The sequence below is a fragment of the Capronia epimyces genome (genome assembly GCF_000585565.1).
Source record: "Capronia epimyces CBS 606.96 chromosome Unknown aczIQ-supercont1.5, whole genome shotgun sequence".
NCBI lineage: Eukaryota > Fungi > Ascomycota > Eurotiomycetes > Chaetothyriales > Herpotrichiellaceae > Capronia > Capronia epimyces.
This window is the reverse complement of record NW_006912908.1, coordinates 57,845-76,947: the sequence shown is the minus strand read 5'-3', so window position 1 is coordinate 76,947 and position 19,103 is coordinate 57,845. Positions and strand designations below refer to the sequence as shown.

General features: G+C 53.2%; 10 protein-coding genes across 10 annotated transcripts; 5 read left to right on the top strand and 5 right to left on the bottom strand.

Annotated features, from left to right (window-relative positions):
• Nucleotides 1–1,222: 1,222 nt before the first annotated feature.
• On the bottom strand, nt 1,223–3,170 carry A1O3_06022 (uncharacterized protein; the record flags this gene model as incomplete). The annotated part of the gene is made up of 7 exons (XM_007736142.1): nt 1,223–1,553; nt 1,669–1,873; nt 1,936–1,998; nt 2,066–2,408; nt 2,457–2,737; nt 2,792–2,965; nt 3,002–3,170. 7 exons carry the CDS (start codon nt 3,168–3,170, stop codon nt 1,223–1,225), a joined length of 1,566 nt encoding a protein of 521 aa, XP_007734332.1.
• Nucleotides 3,171–3,981: 811 nt separating this feature from the next.
• Nucleotides 3,982–5,414, top strand: A1O3_06021 (uncharacterized protein; the record flags this gene model as incomplete). The annotated part of the gene is made up of 2 exons (XM_007736141.1): nt 3,982–4,025; nt 4,106–5,414. 2 exons carry the CDS (start codon nt 3,982–3,984, stop codon nt 5,412–5,414), a joined length of 1,353 nt encoding a protein of 450 aa, XP_007734331.1.
• Nucleotides 5,415–5,724: 310 nt separating this feature from the next.
• A1O3_06020 (glycerol kinase) lies at nt 5,725–7,582 on the bottom strand (the record flags this gene model as incomplete). Its single annotated transcript, XM_007736140.1, has 4 exons — nt 5,725–6,069; nt 6,167–7,337; nt 7,396–7,532; nt 7,568–7,582. The coding sequence occupies 4 exons, from the start codon at nt 7,580–7,582 to the stop codon at nt 5,725–5,727; spliced, it is 1,668 nt and encodes a 555-aa protein (XP_007734330.1).
• Nucleotides 7,583–8,331: 749 nt separating this feature from the next.
• A1O3_06019 (uncharacterized protein) lies at nt 8,332–9,460 on the bottom strand (the record flags this gene model as incomplete). Its single annotated transcript, XM_007736139.1, has 3 exons — nt 8,332–8,754; nt 8,810–9,034; nt 9,083–9,460. 3 exons carry the CDS (start codon nt 9,458–9,460, stop codon nt 8,332–8,334), a joined length of 1,026 nt encoding a protein of 341 aa, XP_007734329.1.
• Nucleotides 9,461–10,062: 602 nt separating this feature from the next.
• Nucleotides 10,063–10,677, top strand: A1O3_06018 (cytochrome c oxidase subunit 6a; the record flags this gene model as incomplete). Its single annotated transcript, XM_007736138.1, has 4 exons — nt 10,063–10,267; nt 10,324–10,348; nt 10,409–10,568; nt 10,624–10,677. The coding sequence occupies 4 exons, from the start codon at nt 10,063–10,065 to the stop codon at nt 10,675–10,677; spliced, it is 444 nt and encodes a 147-aa protein (XP_007734328.1).
• Nucleotides 10,678–10,866: 189 nt separating this feature from the next.
• A1O3_06017 (uncharacterized protein) lies at nt 10,867–13,170 on the bottom strand (the record flags this gene model as incomplete). The annotated part of the gene is made up of 1 exon (XM_007736137.1): nt 10,867–13,170. One exon carries the CDS (start codon nt 13,168–13,170, stop codon nt 10,867–10,869), a length of 2,304 nt encoding a protein of 767 aa, XP_007734327.1.
• A 657-nt stretch (nt 13,171–13,827) lies between these two features.
• A1O3_06016 (CMGC/SRPK protein kinase) lies at nt 13,828–15,301 on the top strand (the record flags this gene model as incomplete). Its single annotated transcript, XM_007736136.1, has 5 exons — nt 13,828–14,054; nt 14,142–14,461; nt 14,512–14,813; nt 14,872–15,031; nt 15,108–15,301. 5 exons carry the CDS (start codon nt 13,828–13,830, stop codon nt 15,299–15,301), a joined length of 1,203 nt encoding a protein of 400 aa, XP_007734326.1.
• Nucleotides 15,302–15,732: 431 nt separating this feature from the next.
• A1O3_06015 (uncharacterized protein) lies at nt 15,733–16,542 on the top strand (the record flags this gene model as incomplete). Its single annotated transcript, XM_007736135.1, has 1 exon — nt 15,733–16,542. One exon carries the CDS (start codon nt 15,733–15,735, stop codon nt 16,540–16,542), a length of 810 nt encoding a protein of 269 aa, XP_007734325.1.
• Nucleotides 16,543–16,548: 6 nt separating this feature from the next.
• Nucleotides 16,549–16,752, top strand: A1O3_06014 (uncharacterized protein; the record flags this gene model as incomplete). Its single annotated transcript, XM_007736134.1, has 1 exon — nt 16,549–16,752. A coding segment is annotated over one exon (204 nt), but the record flags the coding sequence as incomplete, so codon positions are not given.
• A 770-nt stretch (nt 16,753–17,522) lies between these two features.
• A1O3_06013 (uncharacterized protein) lies at nt 17,523–18,218 on the bottom strand (the record flags this gene model as incomplete). The annotated part of the gene is made up of 1 exon (XM_007736133.1): nt 17,523–18,218. One exon carries the CDS (start codon nt 18,216–18,218, stop codon nt 17,523–17,525), a length of 696 nt encoding a protein of 231 aa, XP_007734323.1.
• Nucleotides 18,219–19,103: the final 885 nt, after the last annotated feature.

Below are 19,103 nucleotides of genomic sequence, written 5' to 3'. Positions count from 1 at the left end.
CAGCAAAATCAGACAGCAAATCTTCTGATTGGTAGGCGGAATGAACACTTGACACCTTGACAGCTTCACCGCCTGATCAATGGGTTGAATGAGAGGTTGCAATGTGCGTTGAAAATACGATGGTCAAGCGAGCCGCAGTCTTCCATTGGCGACCCAGGGCGAAATGTCCTCGCCAGCCGGTTTCTGCTGCAGTGCCCAACAGCACATCCCACGGGGAGAGGCGGCTCCCTTGCTGCCGCAGCGGATGGACCGCCTGAGCGCCCTGGGTGTCCCATGTCGTGGGTGATTTCATTACCTCAACGTTCTGGAGGTCTTTTTGAGCCTGAAACAAGCGGGGAGGGGACGATACCGTATCCACAGGTCGGGGAGGCGGGAAAGGCGTCCATCGCGCGGCCTGAGCCCTGGGAAAGAGCGAAAGTTGATCTATTTTCGTGCACAACGCCGTCACCGTCACCGTCGCCGTCGCCGTCGCCGTCGAGCGAACATGTCCAAGGACCTTGTAGAGGTAGTGCTATTACCTGCTAATAGGTGATCAGGAGTACTCCATAGAAGGACGAGGTGATGCCTCAGGCCTCGACTGTCAGCATCCAGCAGAGGAATCCTGCTACTCCTGTCGCTGGAAGAGAGCTATTAATAAACGAATCCAGGGCGGGCATCTCTCGACTGCAACCTCTGTGTTAGTCATGGTATCAAGCCCAGCAGGGCAGTTCCAAATGGCTCTCTTGCCCAGTATACACGTATCTAAGTGATTGATCTTGGGCGCAGATTCTTGTTGAATTTCTGGGGCGGGCGGGCGGGCTCGATCTGGTATCCGTCGGATAATATTATCTTATCGTCTTCTATCCTTGTCTTATCGGATGACAGGCCATACCTTGATCTTATCTAGTTAGCTACCCTGTACTCTAGACGGAGGATGTATGTACTGTACTCCCTGCTTTACATCTGTGACCTGCTCTGTGGTCGCTTGACTTCTTGTCACTGCTTAGCAGACGACGAACAGAAGGCATGCGTCTCTGTGGTTTAATCCCAACCGCGTTGATCCTCCCAGCCAATTGAAAATCTTCATTTCTGAGCCGCATCAGCTGTGACTGGTGACTGGACTCCCCATCGGCTTCCCGGCAGGTAGAAGTCGAGTTTCAGATGCACACGGCAGCGGGTTCTGCCTTGACGTTTGTCAGGATCATCTATACTTTCCTTCCGAGGCGCTGTCGTGCAGGATCCTTCAGTCATGGTTTTCTGTCGCAATACCCCAGAAATATGCGCCCCAACTTCCAAACACAAGTAGTACACAGATCCCAAAGCAGGTCTTGGAGAGGAGCCGGTTCCTTGCACCATCCTTTTCGTAGAATTGACGCTTGCGCTCGTTGATTGTTGCACCGTTGCTAATGCGTTGTTTGCGCGTCCATTGCAAGAGGCCCAGGTCGACAGACTTCCAGGACAAGGCAATAAGGAATAGTGACACTGCGACCGAACAGGCCGCCAGGACGAGGTAGACGATTGTCACGTTATCGTAGACGTTGTTGTCGCGATCTTGGATGGCGCCAGTGATGACCCTGATAATAATGTTCATCCTGTGCTAGTAACAGAGAATTAAGAGGAATTCAGGGACAAGCGAAAGAGCATGAATATGCTGGTAGTTCGAGTTTGGTGGAGGTCTGTGGAACGTACGCATTATTCATCGTAAACTTGAGGGAGTAGGCAGAGCCAAAGACCGAGCTATGCCACATAGACGTGCGGATGCTGTCGATGATGGTTGTCAGGCCGAAGCAATATGTAAAGCCAAAGACACCAAAGGAAGCGGCAGTGCCACTAGTATGGCTGGCGAAGCGGACAAGACACATAGATGTGAAGACTCCCAGGCTGTAAAACAACACTGTTTGAACCGGTTATCCACCCGACTTCAGATCTAGGGGGAGTGGGTGTAAGGCCACCTACAGACAGACAGTCGATTCCCAAACATGTCGAGGAATATGCCGAGTAACGGGAAAATGAAGCATCCTTGGATCGGAGCAGGTCAGTCTTCGGAATTTCCAGTAGCTGCGGCCTCATTTGGTCACAGACTTACCCGCATATTGGAGAGCGGCACTGTACCAACCGGCGGAGATGGAACTGGTTGAAAACCTTTGCTCTGCTAGTTCTGTCGCATTCTGCAGAAAGACGATGACGGTGCTTGTCTCAAACAATGAGAATGCTTGGATACACCAGAACATCCATGGGAGTTCCAAGACCTTGCGCAACTCGAACCTCCTGTTCTTCTCGTTCAACATCTCACCTGTTGCAGGGTCTTGGGAGCCCTGGAACTTGCGATTGGCCATCTTGGTAAACCAGTAGAAGATCCCGGTCATCATGTTGGTGAGCAGGTTCATGAAGACGGCGACCCAGAAAACCCAGGCAAAGTCACCGGTATTCTAGGAATGAAGGAAGAGCCATCAGATAAGACGGAACCAGATATCCACTGAATGGAGGAGACATGCCTTGGCGATGATATTGGCCGACGCTTTTCCCGCAAAAGCACCCACGTTGCCCATGCCGAGTTCAAAGCCCAACGTTGAGGCAAAGCCATCGTTGGGAGCGAACCAGGAGGAGAAGACCTTGTGCTGGGCAACTTGAGTGGCGATGCCGCCTAAAGAACGGACAACTCTCCCTGCAACCATGAATTTGTACGATCGAATCTGTGCAGCTGCTGCGACCAGGATCGAGCCAACCGTGTAGATTGCATTCCCATATAACATGGCACCTGTTCCCTAATCAGCGGTCGGCCTGTCTGGATCTTGACATGAATGCAGCCTACTTGCGCCACCTATTCTGTCGGTCACGATACCGCCGACCAACATGAGGGCTGTGATAGTGAAATCTTCACTGGATTCCAGCAGAGAGAACTGAGTATTGTTAATTTTGAGTTCCTTCTTCAGGGTGGACTTCAGCACGCCAGTGAGATCGGAGCTCCACTGAGAGCCGAAGCCAACTGCCGTAACGAGGACAATGGAGGTCAGCTTCTAACGGACGGGCACGTCCTTCTTTGGCTGTTCGGGGCTGGACCTAGGCAACGTATGTGAAGCCGACTGAGCAGCCACGGCGTCAACGCGGGTGCCCCTCTTTTCAATTGCCAGCAATTCAAGCTGGGGAGCCAACGGCGGGGATTCAAGGGAACGATGTAATTGCCCAGTCATATTGAAAGGACGAAACATAGATCCAGAAGGTAACATGTTTGAAATGGGGGAGAGATGTTAGACCTGCCGTAACTTTGCCTCACATTCTTATCGTTCTGAACTCGACGACAAGCAGGTCGAGTCGCCGGGTAGATCAGTGGCCGACATCGCAAGAAAACGCCTGTCTTCGAAGATGATTTCCCTCTTTTGGTGAAGTGCGAGATCTTTGCGTCGCAATCAGACTCCATCTGCGGCAGCTTCAACACAAGTCCTTCGAGCCCGCGGATCAGATAAGATGATTCATTGGCTTGATCAGTTCGTCGGATGGGTCACAACAACGGTCAATCTGCTCAACGTTCTGCCGCCGAAGCCCATCCACCTCCTGCTGCTGTCGACACCGCGGTGTGGATTGTCTCACCATCTACGCCTGTGGTCGGCATAGATGGGATCGATGATAGACTATCGACACGTGCTGTTCTACCCTAGGATAGGTGCTTAGCTTGGCTGAGAATCAGTATGTTGGCTGGAGCGAGAGGAGAGCCAGGTTTGCATGAGATGAGATTACTTGGGTCAAAGGAATGCGGTAAACCACAGTGTTCAATTCCGACGGTGGTCAAAGAGGACAAGAAACTCGCCGTAGCATTTAAAGCGGCGTGGGATAAGGACCAGTCCGTGATCCGAGTCGCGCCACGAGAATGTCTGCGATTGAGCCCCAGCAGCACATGCAGCAGCTGTTGGCTTGTATTTGCGATGGGAATTGCTGGGTGTGCAAGGAGACAAACATGCTATAGGAACGCGTCGAGCTTTCACAGGGCTGTGTGACCAGTCATCCATGCCTAAAGAACACCAGTATGTCCTGGTGACGGGCGCAAACAGGTACAGCTGAAACCTCCTCTCTGACTTTCCCTGCTACGATGAAGGCCAGTAATTTGCTGACACCGCACGCCGTTCATAAGCGGCCTCGGATTAGGGATTTGCTGTCGTCTGATTGACGAATTTCTGGCCTCCTCGGCCAACGACGGCTCCTCGCTCACGATCATCTTCACAACGCGAGACGCCCGCAAAGGCTCTCAGACATTATCGCAACTCGAGAAACATCTGGCAAAGAACAACTGGCCGAGCACCAAATCCGACCGTCAGATCTACTTCCGCCCTGAGAATGTCGAGTTGACGAGCCTCCTGTCCGTCCGCGCACTGAGTCGAAAGCTCTTGGACTCGGACCTTCCTCATCTCAACGCAATCGTCCTGAATGCCGGCATAGGAGGGTGGACTGGTCTCAATTGGCCCCTGGCAATATGGACGGTGCTGACAAGTATACGGCAGGCGACGACGTGGCCGACGTACAAGCTGGGATCAGTGGGACTGGTGGCACCGCCGCAGACGTCTGGTGCACCGAGTCGTGACGAGCCCATTCTTGGGGAGGTGTTCTGCGCCAACGTCTTCGGACACTATCTGCTCGCCCACTGGCTCATGCCGCTGCTCCAGGCCTGTGCACCGGACTCACCAGGCAAGATCCTCTGGTCGTCGTCCATCGAGGCTGGGAGACGTCACTACAACCCAGATGATCATCAGGGACTGAGGTCCGCTGCAGCATACGAGCACACCAAACGTTTGACCGACTACCTAGCATTGACAGCCACCGACCAGCCAGCGACAGCACAGACAGTCAAGGACTTTACCACCTCGTCTCATTCGCCTTCTATGCAGCCCAGCCAGCACCGGCCTCGACAGTCCGAACCGGTCTTCATGCTGTTCCATCCGGGGATCTGCACCACAACCATTATCAGCCTGTACTGGATCATCCACGAGTGCTACCGGCTTGGGATTTATCTCGCAAGATTGTGCGGCTCGCCCTGGGCCAATGTGACAAGCTACCTCGGCGCCACGTCGGCGACTTGGCTGGTGCTGGCCTCCTCGGCCGAGATCAAGGCGAAAGCAATCGATGTTACGGGCCACGTGAGCGGCGGTCCCTGTAAATGGGGTTCCGCATGCGACCGGCTTGGCCGATCATCCGTCCGCGTAACTGACGTTGAGGGCTGGGGTCTGGACGGGACCGGCAAGCCGTTCAGTGATTCCTGGTGGGCTGGCCACGTGGGACGCAAGAGCGGCTCAACGGATGCAACACCGGAGGACGTGGAGAACTTCATAGCAGAAGGGGCACACGTCTGGAAGGAGATGGAGACGTTGCGGAAAGACTGGGAGGCCCGGATCGAGAAGTTTGAGGCTGAACAGGCACAGTCTCAGCAAAGCAACGGACATGCCTGATAGATCAAGTTTTAGATTCGCCCAAACACAAACACTCCCCACGCCTGCGCTCCATCGTCTTGATCTTGAGCGGCTAGAATACAGATGCTACAGCCGACGCGTCTCCGTCATTCGGGGTCAGCAATAGATATACATTCCCATATCCACAGCAGGTCGTGTTCACATTTCCCCTGTTCTGAGAGGTCCCTGACCGGCTTTACCTCTCAGCCCAAGTCCACACTGGACCTGCCTCCCCAGAACCCCTTGTGCCAGTGACTGGGGTCCTAGAACTTTCCAAGATACAAATGCGTCTGGTCTGGTCTGGTCTGTCTCAGTCATCCCTGCTCTTCTTGTACTCATCAATGGTCACAGTTTGCTCGAGCGCGTCCTGCTCTTCTGTGTGGTCTCCAGCTTCACTTTCATTCTCATCATCTTCTTCGGTCGTCCAGCCCTTGGACATCTGGACGGCCTTGTTCCACTTCTTGTACATCTTGTCGCTAGCCTTTTGGGTGATCTTAGGCTTGAAGACGAATCGGTCTTCCTTGTTGATTTCCCTGAGTTCGTCAAACGACGCCCACACTTTGACTGCGAAGCCGGCCGCGATGGCCGCACCGAGGGCCGTCGTTTCGCGCATGCGTGGTCGGTCCACGGGGATCTGGGCTACGTCGGATTGGATCTGAGTACACGATATAACCGTCAGCTACTGGTTCGCAACGTGATTGAAAACAAGGCTGCGCTGGAATCGTGGATTTAGCGCATAACTCAGCACTCACCTGCATGCACAGATCGCTGTTGCTCATACCGCCGTCAACGGCTAGTTCGGCCAATTTGACCCCGGCGTCCTTCTCCATGGCGTCGAGGATCGCCTTCGTCTGGAAGCACGTGGCCTCGAGTGTCGCACGTGCAATGTGGCCCCGTTCCGTGTACGCGGTGAGACCCCAGATTGTGCCCTGGACATCGTCGAACCAGTATGGGGCGAACAAACCGCTGAAGCCTGTCACAAAGACACACCCGCCGTTGTCTGATACTGTACGTGCCAGCTCCGACACTTTGTGGGAATCGCGGAAGAAGCCGAGATTGTTCATGAGGAATTTTACCGATGAACCGGCGACCGCGATAGACCCTTCGAGCGCATACACGGGCTTGATGCCCTGAGAGGAGAAATCGTATGCTACCGTTGCTAGGAGCCCATGCTTGCTGATCACTGGCTTCTCACCGACATTGTACAGCAGGAAACAGCCGGTACCATAAGTGTTCTTTGCCCTACCGGGTGTGAAGCCACACTGGCCGACTAAAGCGGCCGACTGGTCGCCGAGGCACCCCGTGATCTTGGTGCCCTTCAGCTTCGTGGTAGCAAGCTTGCCATATGCCTCTGGGTCGGAAGAAGGCACGATCTTGGGTAGATGTAGTTTGGGGGTTTTAACGTCGAGTCCAAAGAAGGAGATGAGCTTGTCGTCATATTTGAGGGTGTGGATGTTCATCCACATGGTTCGAGAAGCATTCGTTGGGTCCGTCACATGAACATTGGCTTCAGGGCCACCGTTTAATTTGTAGACCAGCCAGGTGTCGACAGTGCCAAATCCCAGGAAGCCCTCTTCATATACCTTTTTCACATTCTCCGCGTGTTTGAGCAACCATAACAGCTTTGTGGACGAGGGGTAAGTGGATAAAGGCAAGCCGCAGAGGTCATGCAGTTCATCTGCGCCCTCGCGTTGATGCAACTCGTGGACGATGCGATGAGTGCGCGTGTCTGTCCACACTATACAGTTGTGTAGAGGCTCGCCAGTCCTGGTGTCCCACACGCAGGTAGTCTCTCGCTGGTTGGTGATTCCAATGGCCTTGATGTCCGAAAGTGAGTGTCCCTTGCCCTCAAACTCTTCGCAGGCTTTATCTATGCATTCGGAGACGGTAGCGATGAGCTCGTTGGGATCGTGTTCGTGCCACCTATGAGAAGAGTGTTTTAGCAACGATGTCTTCGAGCACTGAGTGGCGTGCTACTCACCCTGAGTAGGGGTGTATCTGCTTGAATTCTATTTGGTGTGATGCTACTGGATTCCCCGCCGTGTCGAAGATCAAAAACCTCGAACTGGTGGTGCCATTGTCGATTGCGCCCACGAAGCTCTTGTTCGTACTTCCCGCCTACGACAGGGTTAGCTGTGGGCCATCCCGTGTACATCAGTCCATACCATCTTGCTGCGAATGTCGATGGAGATGTCTTAACCGCTGGAGTACTATAGTCGCGGGGACATGAGCGTGAGGATGGAAGAAGGAGAACGTGACAAGCTTGCGGTTCGGAGGAAAATCACTGCCTCAGATGTATGATAGGAGCACACCTTCATCAATGTGGGAAAGAAAATAGTGGTCCTGCGAGCTGGAGCTGCCGTGGGAGGCACTGTGGGCGACTCTGGGATTATGGATGAAATGAATGTATGAGTGCGGGGGCATCTCGAGGGGCACGAAGGACTATGATGCAACGCGTCATTCGCGCAGAGGAAAAAGACGTCCCCACTGTCCCGACGGCAAAGCAGGTGGGCGGCGCGCTTCGGGCTCACAATCACCGAGCTATCTGCGAAAACCCAAGCCTTGCCGCCTCATCCGCTGCCGGGCACCACAGAGTTGAAGCAAAGAACGGCGGACCAAGCGGACGATGCTGATTCCTGAGGTGAATGCACTCCACACAGCCTCCGGTGGAGACCCCGTTCCATCTTCCAAAGTCCCGGCGAGGCTTGGAGGAAGGTCACGAGGGTGTCCGTAGTGATAGTCTAGCCACATCAATCTGGGCCTAAGAGATGCAAGGTTGCGCGCGCGATTTCGGGCGGGATTAGATACAACCGGTAGAGCAATATCTCGATTTTCTGCCTCAATATGTACATGGTTCATTCTGTAGACGACTAGTGGCTTTGAACGGATAGTTGTCCGGTGGACTCCTGTGTTTCCTCTATTCCTCATCCTCATCCTCTTCCTCTTCGGCCTCTGGCTCAGGGCCCAGCTCTTCCAACTGCTGTGCTCGCAGGGCTCTCAACTGGTCAGCAGGACCAGGTGGTCGGGTGACCAAGTCGGCGATTTGGCCACGGCCAACCAGGGATGCGACAATGCTGGCGCCGACAACGAAGGTCAGGACGAATCGGTACGATCCATACCAAGAAGGAGCCCAGCCCCGAGACGCCGCTCTAGCGTCGTTGTAGTACAAGAACGTGAATGCAAGGAATTGGGCGATCAGGCCGACCTCTGCGGGCAATAAAAGAGTCGGCCACGCGACGGCAGTGGCAACGATACCCATGGAGTATCTAGGGTAGCCCTTGTAGCCACCGAAGCCAGCCCACTCGAGACCCCAGTGAATGGCGCCAAGGAAGGAGATGATCTTCGGATCCAAGTCAGCGCAACAGGCACAACACAAGAAATCGCCAGAAACGTACCACAGCTCCATAACCAAGCTGAATTGGTTCGAGGACATGCAAGAGAGCCTCGGCAGTCTGGCCAGACAGCAAAAAGCCGGTGCCATGGGTGGCCGCGTACTGGATATCAAAAGACAGGTAAACGGTGGTAAGAGATGTTGCCAGATAAGGGACAACACCTGCAAGACCAACGTTGAGTGCTTGACGGGGCACCTCACGCAAGGAGAACGTGTCCTTGATAGTTTCCTACTTCTCATCAGTAACAGACTGTGTATTTATGCGATCATGACGAACAAAGTCACTCCGGATGCCTGCCATCATGTCCACGTCCTGATCTTGCTCGGCAGCCACCTCACTAGCGATTCCGCGTACGCTCGACGATGAAGACACAACCTCGGGGACAGGCTTCAGAGTCTCTTTGAGCAAATCCGCTTCGAATTTCTTCGTGTCCAAGGCGGCTGCCTTCTGTCCGGCAGTAGATTCGTAGCGGACAATTGATTTCTGGACAGATCGCGCAACGGTGAGAGAAAGGACCTTCGACGGTCGGACGGGGCGCGCAGAGGTTCTCAAAGAAGCCTTCAGGACATGGTTGTAGATGCTGGCTCGCGGGGCAGCAGCTTGAACAGTTGCGAAGGATCGCGGCAGCGAACGGACTGCGGTTGTGCGGAACATTGTAGCTGACATATTCGTAGGAGAGGGTCGACAGAGGCAGAGGTGCTTGCTGGCCGACGACAGCCAGCTGAATGCAGCTGCAGAGCCGGTTTGTGGGAGTGGAGAGCTGGAGTGTTGTTGATTAACGAGGTCGAGACGAAGATTGAGGTCAAAGAAAGAGCTTCAGGTTTGGGATTGGGAACAAGCAAGCCTGACGATGAAACCGTTATTACAGGATCTAACGTATCGTAGAGCTGCAATAGAGCTCATTAGCCGCGTCATTTTAAATGTAATACGTATGCTCTCCTGACAGGGCAATTTGCTCAAGAGTCATTGGGCAATGACGCCAAGGCCACCGACAGTTCCGGCTGAACCCCAACGCTGCTTTGCCTTTCACCAGAGCAACGACGGCCCGTGATGAGGGAGGTTGTCTCCAGTTGCTTAAAACGGCGTGGTCTAATTCCCATCTTTGGTAGCTCGAGGCTGATTTCATTTGCTCTCAATGCCAAGCCATGACTGAAGCTCTGGCGCTCTGCAGTGGTACCACTTCACTCAGTCTCACATTGAAGAACGACCCGAAGCAGCTCTACCTCTCTCAGGCTCTCCACTCAAACCAGTTCAGAATGTCTTTCCAGCGTGTTGGTCTGCGTTTCGCGCAGCAGCTGCGTTCTCCCGCCTTCCGCCCAGCCCTCCGATCGACCCTGCAGCGACGATTTGCGAGCGCACCGACACCGCCCGGTCAAGGAGCCAGCAAGTTGGTCGGAACTGCCGACAATGCGTTCAACCGCGAGAGAGCTGCTGTGAAAGCGCATGCTGCTGCCACCAGTGGTGAGTTCTCAGTGTTGGCCGATGTGGACGGAACAACGACAGCTAACAAAACATAGACCTCTGGCGTAGACTGTCAATCTAGTATGATTACCCCGAGCACGAATTCGAACGATGAAGAAACTATTCTCTGACAATCCGCAGTGTCGTCATCCCCTGCCTGATCCTAGGGAGCATCAATGCCTGGAACTTGTGGAACGAACATTGGGAGCATTGGGAACATCTTCCCCCGTTGGAGGAAAGAGTCGAATATCCCTACCAAAACATCCGAATGAAGAACTTCTTCTGGGGCGACGGTGACAAGGTGGGTTCATTATGCAGGATGTTACATGACAACATCGCTAACCCCTTCTGTCTAGACTCTGTTCTGGAACGAGAAGACCAACTACCACAACAAGGACAAGCAAACTTAAACATATATCGCGTCACAAGCTTCAGGAGTCGAATGGTGGTTGGGCTCGTGAGCCACCCGATGTACATATGCAGTGAAGAAGATAGCAGAGCGATTCGTGGTGATACATGACTTGCCCGCTTGAATTCAAACAGCTCATACTGTTAAATTATGGTCGACAAGCCAGATCCGGGTTTCCGGATTTCGAGTTCTACACTCTCTCTGATTCGTACTTCCTCTGCAGCTCGAGGTGTTGGGTTGCAATGTCGTTCGCTAGCACCAAATCACCCCTCCAATGCAGCAGAGTGGCCTTCTTCTTCAGCATTTCCAGCTGACCTTTGAGATCTTCGATATATCTAGACTGCACGTAGGCGTGGTCAATACTTTCCATGGCTCTGCTGAGAAATTCCTTCTGTTTTGTGGCCTTGTCCTCCTCCTCGCCGGCGAGACCCATGTAGGCATCCGCGAGGACCGAATACGACCGAGCAGTGAGGTCACAATCCTGATATTCCAATACCGAGGGCAAGATAGACTCAAGTATATCTGCAGCGGCGGTGAACTCTCTCAGTTCAATAAGAAGCATGGCGAGGAGCCCGACTGATTCCCACAGCGAGGGTAGGATGCGACCGCGATAGGCGATTTGCGCCGCTTTTGTGACGAGAGAAAAGCCTTTCAGTGGATGGCCACATTCGGCCAGGATTCTGGCTTTGAGGTTCAACAGCCGGGTTTGAACGGCGATGTCGCTGATCTCGTTGTACGCGCGTTGCGCCAATGACTCAACACTTTTGAGAGCCGTGTTGAAATTGCCACGCCGCATCAGCAGCTCGATCTCCAAGAGCGACAAGGAGAATCCAATCTCGGCGTCTGGCGGGCCCTGGCCTCGCAGCCGGTCAAGTAAATGCTCTGCAGCGTTGGGATCATCTCGATGCAAGAATCGGCGGGTCTTCAGAATGCCGGTGTAGAAGTCCAGATAGTTCTGGAACTTTGTCACACGCAGGACGTGCTCGGGGACGTTGTTGAGCACCTGATTTGCCTCGCCATATCGTCCTCGCTGGACGAGGAGACCGGCCGTTCTGCAATTGCATTTGAGGATATCCTCAAGTGGTGCCTCTGGGACATGGCACTGGAGAAACGTCTCTCCGCACAACCAAGCGAGGTGGGCGATGCCCACCCTGCTGTAGGCTGCGCCTTTCATCAGCAATGTTGGGCCTGTGGCGCTCTGTGTTGACTGGACAGTATTGAGATGTGACGCCTTTGCAATGTTTTCAAAGACAGTCGCTAGGCTTTCGCCATGCTGCAGACCAAGTTTTGCTTCGCTCAACAGTGTCGTGCTGAGCAGACTCCACATTTCGGCATCCTTTGCTCTTGATTTCAAGAACGCCAACCCCTCCACCTCATTCCCTAAGATTCCATTGCCTCCTGCTGCATTTATCTCGTTCGGAAACGATCTCCCGAAGTGGTAGATCCAGCTCATGCAGAAGTTGAGGCATGTGACGTCTCTGTTCTCTCGAGCGGTTGCAATGGCCTCCTGCATGGCTGGAAGCGCCTCGGCATAACAGCCAAAATCGGCCTGCAGGATTGCGAGGTTAAGCAGCGCGTACTGATAGAAAGCTCGTTCTCTGTTTTGCATGGCGTAGTCGAAATATCTGTGCAGGTTATCGAAGGCCGAGAAGTAATCTCCCGCCCGCCAGGAATCGAGAAATTTCAGGTAGTGTCCTATCTTGGGAACATTGGCCCCTGCTTTGGTGAGTTGTTGGAGTTTTGTTTTCATACTGTCAGGCAACCGTCCTCCAAGCTTCTGAAGTTCCGAGACTTGGAATTCCATCAGTTTCTCAATGTCGTACACGCTAAAAGCTCCGTGGTCCTTTTGCTGTTCCTCAACTAGTCGCCCGTACATCAATTGCGCAAGAGGATGTGACGTATCGATGCGAAGACGGGCCAGATTGATGTCGAGCCCACCCCCTCCATCAGACCTGCTCTTCTTTTCGTAGGCTTGCCGGGTCGGCAACCGGTAGGAAATGAAATCCTGCCAAAGAGCGATGCTATCCTGGAATTGAAGTCTCGTGTACTCCAGATGACAACGACGAATGAAAGCGCCCAGAGTAGAGGTTCGTAAAATGTGGCCATGGAGTTGCTCCGATTCTTCTCCGGTTTCCCGCTCGTGAAGAATTTCGTCCCGTGTCTTGGTGAGGAGACAAGGAAGATTGGTGATGAATGCCTCAAGAGCATGAAAACAGTCGATGGTCCATAGTCTCTTTAACAGGAGGTCATACAAAGAGCGTCCAGGTCTCGCTGAGGGGTGGGGAGAGAGCGTCGCTTCGAAGACTGATATTGGCAGTGCATGCTCAGTTTCAGTGCTTGTATTTGTCGATGCAGACGCTTTATTTGCAGGGATGATCTGGCTGACGAGGAAGGCCAGGACTGATCTGGCTTCAGATGTTGGGACTACATCTTCCGCGTAGAGGAGAGCCACAACCAGCAATGTGACTTTGGCCGGGGTCAAATAGCGACTCATCTTGTTGATAGCATTGGTTCAACCAGCGAGAACGGGGACGGGAATCCAAGCCGGCAATGGTAGTTGTTCGCCTGGGCTAGCGATTTGCATCGCGTTGAGGGCCATTTACCTTCATCGCAAGCAGAGCAAGTTGTCGTGTTTAGAGGTGTAGGACGGAGTACGCGCTTCTAGTAACGATGGCGCGATGTGATTGGCTATAAAAACGGCATCGAGGGCACCCGGATCCGGCTCAGGGTGACGCCGCCCTATGCTCGTGACATCGTTTGCTCCCTCTCGAATGTTATTCAAGCTGTTAGTTAGTCCTCCAGCCTTATAGCAGAATACATCTCATCTTCCCTAGTTGGTCCTAGAGGACTTCCAGTCCTCTGGCACAACATGCCCGCGGCTTTGCAGAGTTCGCAATGGCCGTGGATGACTGGCCCTGCTGACCCATTGAACACTGCTCACGGACATTGAGAACTCGATCGGAAACTTGTCTCTCCTCATTCCCACCCTCTCTCTCGTTTAACAAGTAATGAGAGCGACACAATGAGAGCGGCACAGTCGGCTGTTCTGTTCATTACCAGGACACGACGATGCTCACAATTCTCAATCACAACACGTTGGAATTTGTCTGGCCTTTGTCCTCACAAGACCTCGATGCGATGTCGGTTGCAGATGGCCACCTCGGCTAGGACGTTGCCTAGCCAGGCCCGCACCTTTCCAAGAGAAGGGGTGGAGGTGCTTCCATTGCACGAGAAGATAGAAGAGGAGACAGTCCCTAACTACAAGGCCGAAAGATTCTACCCTGTGCAGCTCGGCGACGTCTTCGACTCCAGATATCGAGTCGTTGCCAAGCTCGGCTTTGGCATAACTTCTACCGTCTGGCTCTGCCGGGATCTCAAGTATGTCTTCAAACTGTTCCGCATCCTCTTCGTTTACCCTCGTGTCTCCGCGGTGTCTTGCTTACGGGGAGGCTATCTACTCTCCAGGGAAACTGTCCTTCTCACGCTCAAGGTCTGCATCACTGGAGAAGATGCTACCAATGAGCTCGCCATCTCCCGCCATATCAAATCAATCGATGCAGACCATCCTGGCGCGGCAAGACTGCGTGTGGTTCTCAACGACTTTCAGATCAGAGGGCCTCATGGGTCTCATCGATGTCTGCTCTTTACCCCACTTGGCTTGACCTACACCGATTTTCGAAATCTACTCCCGAAGAAGGCTTTAAGCAAGGATCTCTTACAACAGAGCTTGCTTCTGATTTTGCTGGGCTTGGATTTCCTGCACCAAGCAGGCCTGGTGCATACAGGTTTATCCTTGTGTTTGGTACATCGGATGACCTGCTAGCTAATATCCTAGATATATCGCCAAATAATATCCTTCTCGGGATCAAAGATACTGCCGCGCTCTCAAAAGTTGAGCAAGCGGAACTAGAGAACCCGTCTCCGCGCAAGGTTCTGGCGGATCGAGTCATCCACCTATCTTACACTATGCCAATTACCCACGGCGAGCCTGTCATTTCCGACTTCGGTGCTGCTCGCTTAGGAGAGCCGGGGCAGAAGCACTCCGGCGATGTTATGCCTGGGTTTTATCGAGCGCCCGAGATACTTGTCGGCATGGAATGGGACTCGAAGATCGATATATGGTCGGTGGGAGTAATGGTAAGTAGAGCGGCGCTCTAATATTTTCCGTGTATCTTCCCTAACGCAACAGATTTAGATATGGGACTTGTTCGAAGGGGGCCGTCTCTTCCGTGCAGTGAAGGACGGTTATCTTGATGATGAGTTACATCTTGCCGAGATGGTGTCCCTCATGGGACCTCCTCCAAGAAGGTTTCTGGAACGAAGTGATATATGCAGTCGGTACTGGGACTCTGAAGGTGAGTCAGCCCTACGATAGAGACAGTAGAATATATGTCTCATGTCTCATTGATATGGCTTCGTTGACGATCGAAGGTAACTGGATCGCCCAGACACCAATCCCCGATCAAAGCCTCGAGACACGCGAGAGGCGTCTAGAGGGGAAGGATAAGGAGCTGCTCATGGCTCTCGTCCGTAAGATTTTGCGCTGGCTCCCTGAAGAGAGGCCATCTGCGGAGGAGCTTTTCCAGGACGAATTTCTGATCCAGTGGGCATCTGGAGAGAAGTGAGATCCTGAATGGGCCACGAACAGACCAATTCGTCGTACTGTGGCTGGCAGGAGAGTATCTTGAGAACGAGAACTGCTAGTCAGGCCGGATACTGAGGTTGTCCACAATGACTCCATACAGCTACACTTGCTCGACAAGCAAAACTGGTTCTCCGAAGAGAAAGGGAAATCAAGGAGACTGAGAGAATCAAAGGGGAACGTGAACGGTAAGGCTGGCAGGTGGCTGGTACTGTAAACACGTAGAAGCTTGGCGCGGTCACCGCTCAAATACCTTACATATGTACGGAGAACATGTAGGTTTCCTTCCTCCTCCGCCGCAGGCAGTCATACATGTATTCATATCACATTGAGATACTAGTACATGGAATAAGACTCTCCTGAACCACTCACTACTTGGTGCAATTCGCCGAGACCTTTGTTCAGTTTCCAGACATGGGCCCTCTGGAGGTCGACACCGACGAATTCGAAGTGGGCAAGGTGTTTACTGGACCAGATAGTGATGAACTGGTTCTGTTCTACGAGCACCGGCGATTCATCCTCATGATGACGAAACCAGAGACCCGCGAAGATGACCATGACCATGTTGTGGCCGACTTGCTTCAGAAGATCGAGGAGGCCAACGACGATCCCGATCCAATGACGTTCGTTCGATGTCTGGAGGATGTCGAAGACCTTGCCATCTCGGCCTGCAAGCAGACGCTAATTACGCTTGCGACATCGGGTCAGCAGCCAAACAGCAAGCAAACGTCTCTGTCTCTTGAGGACTTTCTGTACCCCCCGACTTTCTATCTGCAACTACACAGCGTGAAAGGAACCTTGCAAGCCGTGAGAGTCGAGGACGTCTCCGAGATTGCCAGCATGCTCGACCCTGTACACTTGACAGTGGACTTGGAGCCCGGATCTGTCCCGGAACTTCCTTCGGTTGAAATCGAGGTCATGGAGGATCTATTCATGAGGCAAATCCTCAAAGTGAAAATCTCCACAAACGGCCAAGTGTGTGTTTTCAAGTCAGCAACTTATGGCAACGAAGACCAGCTCAAACGAGAAATCAATGTCCTCCGGCAAATATCCGAGACATGGGAGCCAGGTGACCCCTCTCGCCTACATGTTCCACGACTTCTTGGTCTCGCAACATCAGGAGGTGGAGGTCAAATTCTAGGAATTCTGGAGGAATTTGTCGATGGCACGAATCTATATCAGTTCAACATAGATGATGCTCCCTCCGCCCAACGCCAACAGTGAAAGTGTCAAATAGCCCAGGATTTGGCCCGACTGCACCAGAGTGGCATTGTCTGGGGAGACGTGAAACCAGAAAACGTTCTGATCGACAAAGCCGCTCATGCTTGGCTGGTCGATTTTGGAGGCAGCTCGACCGACGGTTGGGTTGACAAGCATTTGGCCGAGACTGTTGAAGGCGACTTGCAGGGCTTGCGTCGCCTAGGGGAGTTTTTGGACGTCTGACATTCAACACCCTGAAACCGGACAGTGCCCATGACGAGGTGTCATCGGGGCATCGTATCGCGCATCACCTTGAAACCGAAATCGGACAGTGCCCACGACGAGGTGTCATCGGGCCCCCCTAAGGGCTTAGGCTTGAGGTCAAAACCTAGGGGTACGGTCACCATAACGCCTCGGGTGTCCGAGAGTAACTCGAGCAGCTATACCCATTACTTCTCAGGATCAAGCGCGTCAACAGGCCCCGACTCGGAGAACCAGTTTGCTTGTCGAGCAAGTGTGACTGTAGGACATTCTTAGTGTCCGGCCTGACTAGTAGTTCTCAAGACACTATCCTGCCAGCCACAGTACGACGAATTGTTCGTGGCCTATTCAGGATCCAATTCTTTGGTTGGACCGCGACAGATGTTATTGAAACCTGGTCAAACTGTCGATGACTCCATGCATGGCCCTAGGGATTACATGAATGTACTGAGTATATCAAGAAAAGCGCAGCGCAACTGCTTATGATACCAAGGGTCGAAGACTTCGATTGGAACAATGTCAAAGTGATTCCACTTCTACCAGCTTTGAAACTTGACACCGGTCGAGCCGCGATTGCGATTGCGATTCCGTCAGGTCAACTGTTGCGGTTTCTTTTCTTCACTTCGTCCTTTGGTGCGTCACCCAGCCTGATTCAGTTATTTGGTGCTTCGCCCAGCCTTATCCAGTCGAAAAGCAGAGTCGCCGCAGGTGACAGTGGTGTCTTGACCATGAAGGATTCGGATTCAGGGTCCAGGGCTGGAAGTCGTCAATCCAAGTTCGTCGATGATGCGGCCGGTAATGGCATGCAAAACACCAATCCTCCCCAGCTCTTCGAGATGCGAACCGCTGATGTTGGAGAGAGCGTCCGACGGCACCAGCACGCGATAGTCTCCAGAACTGCTGTCGAAGATCGTGGCGCGAGGGCAGTTGGGGAAATTACATCCCGCAATCACGACGGTCGTGATGCCCAACCCCTGGAGGAAGTCGTGCAAACGCGTGCGATGAAAGGCACTCCACCTCGGCTTCCACATGACAAATTCGGCATCATTGACCTCGACAATGTCTCCGTTCAGCAGGGAACGCGCCGAAGGCTTCAAGCGCCAGTCTCGACTGAGGCCGGGGACGACTTGAGCTCCGTCTGTGTCCGGAGCCACGATTCTGGTGCCTGAAGCAATGGCGCCGCGCCGCACGCGGTCCACATCCTCACCATCACCACGATAGATGCGAACCACATGAACGATGGGCCGGCCAGCTGCTCGAAACGCCGCTTGGAGGGAGCGTAAAGCTGGAACAATCGCCGATGTTCCTGCAATCGGACTCGCTCCCCCGTCGACAAAATCGTTCTGTGTGTCGATGATAATCAGGGCCGATGAGTCCAGCATGGGCTTGATATGTTCGTCGACAGAGGCCGGCCACGTCGATGTGGGATGGATATCCATGGCCGTTGGCGCCACCGTCCGTCGTATCGGTTGTTGCAATACCAGCTTCCGCGTGGCTGATAGAGCTCCTAGGGCTCCTAGGGCTTTTAAGGCTCCTGATAGGGCCCCTGGTCGAGTTGCTGGTCGAGCTGAAAACAAACGTGCTCGTGGGAGGAGTAGTCTCAATGCCATCGAGTGACTCGTACTTCACGCTAAACTGCCTCACAACGAGATGCCTACACTCGTTGGAAGTGATCCGTTGGCGTGACGTCCGGCATCACTGAAGCTTCCACTGTATAGATCATCCGCCTTTCTTTGTGCTGCCAGAAAGAGTGGCGTAAGACCTAGCACTGACACCATCCAACATCCCCGCCCTCCGTTGCTACCCGCGCCTCCGATTCTCGGACCCTTCGTTTGATATCTCGGCGAAAAGGTACCGCAGTAAAGGCCAGGAGGGTTACGGACTTGGCCCAGCGATTCTCGGACCCTTCGTTTCATATCTCGTAAAGGTCAGGAGAGTAATCGGTCTTGGTCGAGCGAAAGCCATGGAAAACAGCAGTAGCAACCATGTCTGCAGAAAGTCGGTGTATCTTGTATCTTGAGGGAAAGCCTGCACACTCATGTCGGAGCATATGGCACATGGCACACAGAAGGCTCTCAATGACCTCGCTGTCCACTTCTACCGTCGCTAGCATACTGTACCTCGGAGGAATTGGGCTAGGCTAGGCTTGCAACGCGAGAATGTGCATCAAGCAGTTCTCTGTGACCATCTCAACTCTCTGTGACCATCTCAACTCTCTGTGATCATCTCATACTCTGTGATCATCTCAATTCTCTGTGATCATCTCAATTCTCTGTGATCATCTCAATTCTCTGTGATCATCTCAATTCTCTGTGATCATCTCA